Source organism: Xyrauchen texanus, chromosome 44 (genome assembly GCF_025860055.1).
Source record: "Xyrauchen texanus isolate HMW12.3.18 chromosome 44, RBS_HiC_50CHRs, whole genome shotgun sequence".
NCBI classification, from domain to species: Eukaryota; Metazoa; Chordata; class Actinopteri; order Cypriniformes; family Catostomidae; genus Xyrauchen; species Xyrauchen texanus.
In genome coordinates, this window is record NC_068319.1 from 26,956,447 (window position 1) to 26,966,153 (window position 9,707).

General features: G+C 35.4%; 2 protein-coding genes across 3 annotated transcripts; both read left to right on the forward strand.

The window, feature by feature from the left end:
• ier3ip1 (immediate early response 3 interacting protein 1) lies at nucleotides 1-3,034 on the forward strand. Its single transcript, XM_052117784.1, has 3 exons — nucleotides 1-106; nucleotides 1,725-1,826; nucleotides 2,041-3,034. The coding sequence occupies exons 1-3, from the start codon at nucleotides 16-18 to the stop codon at nucleotides 2,094-2,096; spliced, it is 249 nt and encodes an 82-aa protein (XP_051973744.1). The 5' UTR covers nucleotides 1-15; the 3' UTR covers nucleotides 2,097-3,034.
• Nucleotides 3,035-3,969: 935 nt separating this feature from the next.
• On the forward strand, nucleotides 3,970-9,707 carry hdhd2 (haloacid dehalogenase-like hydrolase domain containing 2). Of its 2 annotated transcripts, none has more exons than XM_052117751.1 (7): nucleotides 3,970-4,012; nucleotides 5,364-5,472; nucleotides 6,572-6,780; nucleotides 6,863-6,947; nucleotides 7,171-7,387; nucleotides 7,531-7,594; nucleotides 9,161-9,704. In XM_052117751.1, exons 2-7 carry the CDS (start codon nucleotides 5,372-5,374, stop codon nucleotides 9,271-9,273), a joined length of 789 nt encoding a protein of 262 aa, XP_051973711.1. In that variant the 5' UTR covers nucleotides 3,970-4,012; nucleotides 5,364-5,371; the 3' UTR covers nucleotides 9,274-9,704. The 2 variants fall into 2 exon arrangements, with proteins under 2 accessions (XP_051973711.1, XP_051973712.1); XM_052117752.1 differs by having other exon boundaries at nucleotides 3,983-4,012; nucleotides 6,567-6,780; nucleotides 9,161-9,707.

A 9,707-nucleotide genomic window follows, 5' to 3' on the forward strand; every position in this document is an offset into this window, starting at 1 on the left:
CACACTAGTGCCAACATGGCGTTCACTCTGTATGCACTAATTCAAACAGCGATTTTATTCACTAATGCCATCGCCGTTCTCCATGAAGAGAGATTTCTTAGTAAAAGTAAGTTTCTACAAGTTTATTTAACGACAGTTTTGTTTCGTCGTATAATTATTTGGGTGTATTACTAGATGGATTTCTTGTATTGGGTTTACTTTTGTATATGTCCAGTAAATTACAGTAAAAATAAATAAAAATGCGTTTAAATTGAAATATAATTGTCATAAAATACTATATTATTTCATAAATATACTATAAAATCCAAATAAAAAGTTTATATTTGATTTTGTTGTTCAATAATTATTCAGCAATTGAATAATTTATTGTTCCACGTTTTAGTATATTTAGTATATATATATATATATATATATATATATATATATATATATATATATATATATACACTACATACACACACACACACACACACACACACACACACACACACACACTGTGCCTTGCAAAAGTATTTAGACCCCTGACCAATTACCCCATATTACTGAATTACAAATGGTGCATTGAAATTTCATTACATTGGTTTTATGTTGGGAAATACAGGGAAAAAAAAACTGAATTATCTTGCTTGCATAAGTATTCAACCCCTGTGCTTTGGAAGCTGCCAGATTACACTGATGAAAGAAATTGCCCTTACGATGTAATAATTACTTTACCATTGGCATCCACCTTTGAATCATTAAAGTTGCGATGAAATTTTCTTGATAAAAAACCCATTGTTGAAGGATCATTGATCAGACTGTGAATCTGAAGGAAAATGAAGAAGACCAAAGATCATTCCACAGAAATTAGAGATAAAGTAATAAAAATGCATAGATAATCGAAAGGGTACAAAATAATATCCACATGTTTGGATATCCCAGTGAGCACAGTTAGATCAATAATCGGGAAGTGGAAGCTGCACCACATCACCCAGTCACTGCCAAGAAAAGACCATCCCTCAAAACTCAGCATTCTAACAAAAAGGAGACTTGTGAGAGAAGCCAAAGAGGCCAACAATCACTTTGAAGGAGCTACAGAATTCAGTGGTTGGGAGTGGAGTAATGGTGCACCAGTCAACCATATCAAGAGCACTGCATAACACTGGCCTGTATAGGAGAAATAAGCCGTTACTCAAAAAGTACCTTCTGAAAGCACGTCTGGAGTTAGCCTGAAAGCGTGTGAGTGACCCAGCTGCAGTGTGGGAGAAGGTTTTGTGATCAGATGAGACCAAGGTAGAGCTTTTTGACCAAAACTCAAAGTGCTATATGTGGCGCAAACCTAACACTTCCTATGCCTCAAGACACACCAGCCCTACAGTGAAGTATGGTAGTGGCAGCATCATGCTGTGGGGATGCTTCTCGATCTTTCAGTTTTTTATTTTTCATAAAAAAAAAAAAATCCCAACAAAAAAAACTATCACCTTACAATAATTGATCTTGAGTTTCAGTGTTTTAAAATAAAACATCAACCAGAATGACATTTCTGTGTACCATTTGTAATTCGGTAATATGAGAGAATTGGTCAGGGGTCTGAATACTTTTGCAAGGCACTGTATATATATATATTATTATATATATATATTAGGCCATAAAATTAAGTATTAAGATTTGATCTGTTAGTGACTATTTTTAGGACTCTAATAAAAAATCTCCCACATACTAAATGGTAAATCTCAATTTTCCAGTTGGCTGGGGAGCAGAACAAGGTATCGGCGGATTTGGAGATGAACCAGGGATTAAAGCACAACTTCTCAATCTTATTCGATCTGTCAGGACTGTCATGAGAGGTACGCTTATTTGTCGAGTTTCTTTGACCAAGGTTCCATGGCTAAGACTAAATTCTCATGGTTATTCTATTGCTAGCAAGAATCATGATTAGAGATACACTAATTATGTTCAGCCATGCAATAATCTGAATCAGGGTCTGGAAATATCATGTATTGTTCTAACTTTATCCAAGTAAACAAACGTGAAACAGTAACATGTTTTCTCTTTCCACAGTGCCTCTGATAGCAGTCAATTCAGTATGTATTGTCTTACTATTATTGTTTGGATGAAGAAAGAACGGACCTCAGTGGAACGAAATGAATATGGCAAAGGAAAATTTACTTTTTTTTTAACCTGTGTCTATATATGTTGCTCTCGAAATTGTATTCTGAATTACTGTAAATCCTCTGGGAGTTTTATATTAAAATATCAGTAAGCATTTCTTCCTTTTGTATGTTTTGTAACTTCAATTACTAATATTACAAAAGCACCTGTGTTTATGTGCTATTTTCAATATGGTGTCCTACTATCAAGATTCAATGAGAACAAGTCAAACAGGTTCTCTCATCGTTTATTCACCCTCACGCCATCCCAGATGTTTGACTTGCTTGCTACAAGAATATCTCAGCTCTGTAGGTCCATGCAATGCAAGTGAATGGTGGCAAGAACAAAGGTCTTCAAGGTCCAAAAAGCCCATAAAGGCAGCATAAAAGTAATCCATTTGACTCCGTTCCATCTTCAAAAGTGGAATGATAGGTGTGGGTGAGAAACAGATACATAAGTACTTTTTTTACTATGAATCTCCACTTTCATTTTCACGTTCTTTTGTTTTTGGCCATTTGCATTCTATGTGCATATCGCCACCTACTGGGCAGGGAGGACCTTTGTCTATGGAAGATCTATATGCTTTTTGGACCTTCTATGTTCTGGTCACAGAAGCTGAAATATTCTTCTAAAAATCTTAATTTGTGATCAGCTGAAGACAGAAAGTCATACACATCTGAGATGGCATGAAGGGGAGTAAATGATGAGAGATTTTTCATTTTTGGGTGAACTGTCCCTTTAAGAAATGCAACCTTTTCTATCTGAAGAGATGAGGTTTGAATTTTGAACAAAGTAGCCTCTGCCCTTGTGAGCCAGTCAATGCAAAGAAAAAAAAGAATTGTTAATTTTTCACATTTTAATAAATTCAATGTGACTTTACATGTATTTTGCCTTGGCTGAATTTTATTGGTTCTGTAATGCCTCCTAATACTTAAAATAATAATACAATTATGGGACACAGAAGTGTTAATTGAACGTGCTAGGGACACTACACCTTTTAATTATTTTGCCATCTGAGGTCAGTCAACATTTATTTAATTAAATGTTTGAATGAATAAAATGAGGTCAGTTTGCTGTTTGTTATGATACATTTGGTTTAGTGATTTCAAGCATATGGAGTCCATTAGTAACACTAGATTACTCCATCAGGATTAAAGTACCTTTTTTATTAACAGTAGCGCAGACCACAGTTAATACGTTGAATTACCACCATATGTTCAAAGCCTAACATTTTTATAATCTATGCTTAATGGTTATTACCGTAGATGATGTGACTTTATATTTCCCCAATCCCAAGGATTTATCCCCTGGAAGACAAGAATTATTTATGAGTTTGGATTTTTTTTCAGCAAAGCTATGTTCATCATTACCCAAAATAAATGGGATCTGACAGTAGAAACAGTGCAGGACAGACTGAAGGCATGAATTCACGTGGTATTTAATTATAAATATATTATTTTTATTGAAACACTAGTACCAAACCTAGTGCTTAATTGCACACATGTTAATAGTGAGGCAGGAAAATTAGTTAATCTTTGTTAAAAACTGTTATATGAATTCATTTTTAATGTTAAATACTGTTTAATCTGCTAGTAAAATATCCAGCATATGTTCTAATCAGTTGAGTGAATAATCTGTCCAATACACAACCCTCTTAAATGATTATAAACTGAGTTTGGGAAAGTCAGTGTCCTCTTTAGAAGAAATAAATTATACAATATGAAAAATAATAACGGAAAAAATAACGAAACTAAGTAACTAAATAAATATGTTTTCATTTTAGCTAATGTTACAAGAAAAGTCTGTGGAAAATAAGTGTTTTATCGTCAGGCATGTCTTCGGACATAAAAATGTAAGAGCCAGTGAAGGACCCCAGCAGGAAGTAAGTGTTGTTCACATAAATGTTTACAATAACATTGTTTTGATGTTTAATACTTTTATAGGCATCGTTTAATTCATTTTAGTGGTATTAAAATGCAAATAAAATATCTTTATCGTTTGAAAACGAATCTTAAAAGCATGCTCTGTTTTTATAGCAGGCTGTCATGTCATAATCGATGCGTTTAAAACATAAACACAGGTCTCGTTTATTTACATGTTTTAGATGATCGCTTTATTATTGAGTGAATTAGCCAATCTGATTTACCTTATCTAAAATGCTTGTTGTTTGGCAGCTTGTTTAAATAAATTTGGGTTTTCCAAATCCTTAAAATGATGTCAAATACAGATGAAAGTGCTATATATATATATATATATATATATATATATATATATATATATATATATAATCCAGTTCGTGGTGAATAAGAGCATTAATTGAACATCCATATGCTGAGATATGATCCATCAAACCCCCAAATGTCTAAAGGCAATAATGTTTATCTGCTTGTATAATTTTTTTACCATTAAATTAATATTCTGGGTTCTGTCAACAGCTTTTGTGGCATAATGTTAATTACCACACAAAATAATTTCGACTGCTCCTCATTTTCTTGGGAATTATATATATATATATATATATATATATATATATATATATATATATATATATATATACAAACATACATACAACAAAAAAACAATAATATATATATATATATATATATATATATATATATATATATATATATATATATATATATACTGTATATATATTTATATAAATCGAGGTTACAGTGAGACACTTACAATGGAAGTGAATGGGGCCAATTTTTGGGAGGGGTTTAAAGCAGAAATGCTTAGTTTAAAACACTTGCATTAATTCTTCTGTTAAAATTCAAGTATTATTTGATCTGTAAAGTTGTTTAAATTGTCATATTTACAGTCATTTTAGGGTTTACTGATATTACATCGTAATTGAAAAAAGTTGTAAAATTGGCTATAAATTTACACAGAAAAGGTTAGTAAGTAATTTTATGTTAACACGCATATATGATAACATGCATATTGTTTACGTCTTGTGGCAAAATTTTTGAAACAGTGAGTATTTTAACGTTTACGGATTGCCCCATTCACTTCCACTGTAAGTGTCTCACTGGAACCCAGATTTGTGTTTTGTTTTCTTAAAGAAAAATATTTTTGGGGTAATCAATATTATGCCCTAATCGATAAAGTTCCCTCATGCATTCTGCATTACCTGAATAAAGACTACATCCATCCCAATCTGTAATGTTGTGCCCTATTAGAAAGCTTGAACATGCTAAATTTAGAGTTTGTGTTTTTCTGTCATTAAGTGTAAGCGATGGCTTCTCGCCGCACTCTGAAAGCAGTGCTCATTGACCTGAGTGGAACTCTTCATATTGAAGATGCAGCAGTTCCAGGAGCACAAGAGGCTCTGACCAGGTCAGTTTTCTTTGCTGTTTGTCAAAAAGTTGTGTATATATATAAATTAGTGGTTGCCCTCAATATGGTTACAGTTGCTAATTGAATGTATATTGCTGTATTCAAAATAGCAAACTATCATTCTATCACAGGAGAATCACATTGTATCACATTCTGTCCCTGTCCATCATTATGTAGTATACTGCGAGGAATATGTGTGCTTTCAGTACACAGGAGACAGCGGCTAATTATTGCACAGGATGCAGAATAAGATTATGTACTAGCTAGGCTAGTGTCATTTTAATACAAAATGTCTTTTAGATTAAAAATGTGATGTTTTAATATAGCATGTACTGTAGTATACACAGTGCTGTGTAGTAACATATTACATGTAATTTGGATTATGTAATCAAATTACAAAAATAAAGTATTTGCAATTAGATTAAATTACATTTTAAAATACTCCTTATCAGATTATTTTTTATGGATTACATGGTTACATATTAAGCAAAGGCAATACATTGTTTGTAATTTATTGATCCCTCTTCAAATGGCTTTTTTGGCACCAATACAACAAAATTAAGTGCAAAAAACATTAGGTGTGTAATTAATGCTTAATCTATCTATTTTATTATACTTGTCATACGCAAGTAATGATGGGAAATGTAGTTTTGATACATTTTTTTAAATTCATTAACAGTACAACAAATGCATACAAACTAAACTTCACAGTCAAAATAATCAAGTACAACTTAATTATTACCAATAACAATTTGCTTCCGCCTTGATTCTTAAATGAACACACCTCCATCTAGGAAAGTTGGGTCTTGAAAAACATCCTGATTTTCCCACTTGTCATTACAACATTGTGGTGGCATTTGTGTGCCCTTAACTCGTAACTACGATTATTCCGATATGACTTGAACGCACCAATACCCTCATGCATTGCATTTATCTCTGAACTTTCACCATTTACAAAATGAATAACTTCTAGAATGTGAAAACTTCAGGATACTACATTTAAGACATTTAAAAAGGGTTGTTTGAGGCTATATTTATGTTGTATATTGTTATTTCAAACAGTCATTTTTGTTCTAATTCTACAATTTCATTAGTTCAGGTTAAGACACGCTCCGGTCGCTGTGAAATTTGTGACCAACACCACAAAGGAGTGTAAGAAGACCCTGTTTGAGCGTCTGCGCATGCTGAACTTTGACCTCCAAGAGCAGGAGATCTTCACATCACTCACTGCAGCTCGTAATCTAGTTGAGCAGAGAGCAGTGCGCCCCCTACTGCTGGTGGAAGATAGTGCTCTGGAGGATTTCACAGGCTTGTTTTATTTTAAAATGCAAGTTCTCTATTTGTCATATTAAGATCGCTGTAGATCTAATTATTGTCTGTGGTCATACAGGTTTGGAGACATCGGATCCTAATGCAGTTGTGATAGGTTTAGCACCAGACCACTTCAACTACCAGATGCTCAACAAAGCTTTCCGGTAACCTTTGGACAAAAATAGCAGATAGCACATACATTACTTTGATAGACACTAGCTGTCAAAAGTTTGGTCGTACCTACTCGTTCTTTATTATTATTGATATTATAACCTAATCTAACTTTAACAGTTATTATTAATAATTTGTTTTAACAGCCCAAAAGAAGCATAAAGCTTGAACACACAATTCTCCAATGAAGTGGCTGATTAAACTTCTTTTCATCAGGTTAATTTTAGATGGTGCTCCTCTTATTGCGATCCATAAAGCCAGATACTACAAAAGGAAGGATGGGTTGGCTTTGGGTCCGGGTCCGTTTGTGACGGGTCTTGAGTATGCAACTGATACACAGGCTACAGTGGTGGGTAAACCAGAGAAAGCCTTCTTCTTGGAGGCTTTACGTGATCTGAACTGCTCACCGGAGGAGGCGGTGATGATCGGAGACGTGAGTATAATTCAAAATATGACCTGAACATGTTCTTTGTGAGATTCACCCCTTTACACATTCAGTAAGGAAAACAAATTGGATTTGTTTATCTCTATAATTTTCTTTGGCTAACAAACACAAATCAAACTGTCTTTGCACAGGATGCCAGAGATGATGTTGGTGGTGCACAGATTACAGGAATGCTGGGAATATTAGTAAAAACTGGTAAGGATTAGATTATTGTTTGCTTGTTATATTATTATTATATGCTACACTTCCATATTATTTGTGCTTTATCTATACTATACACCAATGAGCCAAAACCTTATGATGACCCACATGTGAAGCGAATAACGTTGATCATCCTCTAACAAGGCCACATGTCAAGGTCTGGGTAGATTAGATGGTAAGCAAACAATCAGTTCTCGTAGTCAACGTGTTGAATGCAGGAGAAATGGTCAGGAGTAAAGACCTGAGCGACTTTGACAAGGGCCAAATTGTTACGGCCTGACTACTGGTTAGAGCATCTCTGAAATGGCAAGGCTTGTAGGGTGCTCCCGGTCAGCAGTGGTGAGTTCTTACCAACAGTGGTCAGAGGAGAGACAAACCACAAACCGGCGACAAAGTGTTGGGTGCCCAATACACATCAATGCGCTAGGGCAACGAAAGCTATCCTGTCTGGTCCGAACCGACAGAAGGTCTTCTATGGCACAAGTCATAGAAAATGTTAATGATGTTTAGGGGAGGAACATGTCACAACACACAGTGCATCGCACAGTTCTGCGTATGGGGCTGCGTAGCCTCAGACCGGTCAGAGTGCCCATGATGACCCCTGTCCAAAAAAGTGCCTCAGACTAGTCAGGGTGCCCATGATGACCCCTGTCCACTGCCAAAAGCACCTACATTTGGCACGTGAGCATTGGAACTGGACCTTAGAGCAGTGGAAGGTCACCTGGTCTGATGAGTCCTGTTTTATTTTACATCATGTGGATGGGAAGTGTGATGCTCTGGGCAATGCTCTGCTAGGAAACCCTGGGTCCGGCCATTCATGTGGAAATCAGTTTAACACATGTCAACTACCTAAACATCATTGCAGACCAGGTACACCACTTCATGGCAATGGTATTACCTGATGGCAGTGGCATCTTTCAGGAGGATAATATGCCCTGTCACACTGCACATTGTTCAGGAATGGTTCGAGGAACATGATGAAGAGTTCAAGGTGTTGCCCTGGCCTCCAAATTCCCCAGATCTCAATTTGATTGAGCATCTGTGGGATGTGCTGGACCAACAAGTCCAATCCTTGGAGGCCCCACCTCACAACTTACAGGACTTGAAGGATCTGCTGCTAATGTCTTAGTGCTAGATACCACAGGACACCTTCAGGGGTCTTGTAGAGTCCATGCCTCGGCGGGCCGGCACTGTTTTGGCGGCACCCGGAGGACCAACTACATATTAGGCAGGTGATTATAATGTTTTGGCTCATCTGTGTATATCATTCACTTGTACCTATGTAAAATTGGTGTATCTGTCACCAATTTTACTTCTAAAAGCCATGATTTAATAAAGGCTTTTTAACTTTTCTACACAATTCGAGTGCCTTGGAATATTTTTTTATTTTTTGTTTTTGAGTTTAATTATCCCAAGCAACCAAAGAGCACCGAGATTTTACACCCTGTGCAGCACTTCTTTTGCATTCTTTGCAATAGATGCTAACTGTATTTTCATTAGCCCTGCACAATGACAAGTTGAATCGAATCTAATATTTAGTAATCCTCTTTTAATTTGCAGGTAAATACAGACCTGGTGATGAAGGTAAAATTAACCCTCCACCTCTGTTGACCTGTGACAGCTTTCCAGATGCTGTCAATTATATACTTGAACACCTCTTAGGATCTAAATAATCGAAAAACTGATTTGAAGACAACACAAAACATTATAAAATGAATGGTACTTTTTAGGCCACATCCACACTAATACGTTTTCGTTTAAAAACGCATTGATTTCGCTACGTTTGATCTTCTCATCCACAAACGATGATTTTAGGAAACTGAAAATGGTGTTTCCAAACAAGAAAACGGTTTAATGTGGATGTGCTTTTAGTTTGACCATTGTTAGACTGTCCATTATTAATAATCATGTTGACATGAAAATATCTATAGAAATTGGATTAATCTGTGTTGCATAATAAAGTTCTTGCACTCCATTTCATTCTAATTATTCTGCAGTACACCTTCTTATAGTTCTAAACATTTGCTAAGGAAAGGAAGAGTAAAAGTGGTATTTTAAGTCCATAGCTGCAACCAGACCTGGGCCTGATGGAATACGAGCAACTGCC

Coding starts and splice junctions, on each gene's coding strand:
- ier3ip1 (XM_052117784.1), top strand. CDS start 16: ATGGCGTTCACTCTGTATGCACTAATTCAAACAGCGATTTTATTCACT. Junction 107..1,724: donor AGAGAGATTTCTTAGTAAAA/GTAAGTTTCTAC, acceptor TCAATTTTCCAG/TTGGCTGGGGAGCAGAACAA. Junction 1,827..2,040: donor TGTCAGGACTGTCATGAGAG/GTACGCTTATTT, acceptor CTCTTTCCACAG/TGCCTCTGATAGCAGTCAAT.
- hdhd2 (XM_052117751.1), top strand. CDS start 5,372: ATGGCTTCTCGCCGCACTCTGAAAGCAGTGCTCATTGACCTGAGTGGA. Junction 5,473..6,571: donor GCACAAGAGGCTCTGACCAG/GTCAGTTTTCTT, acceptor TCATTAGTTCAG/GTTAAGACACGCTCCGGTCG. Junction 7,388..7,530: donor AGGCGGTGATGATCGGAGAC/GTGAGTATAATT, acceptor GTCTTTGCACAG/GATGCCAGAGATGATGTTGG.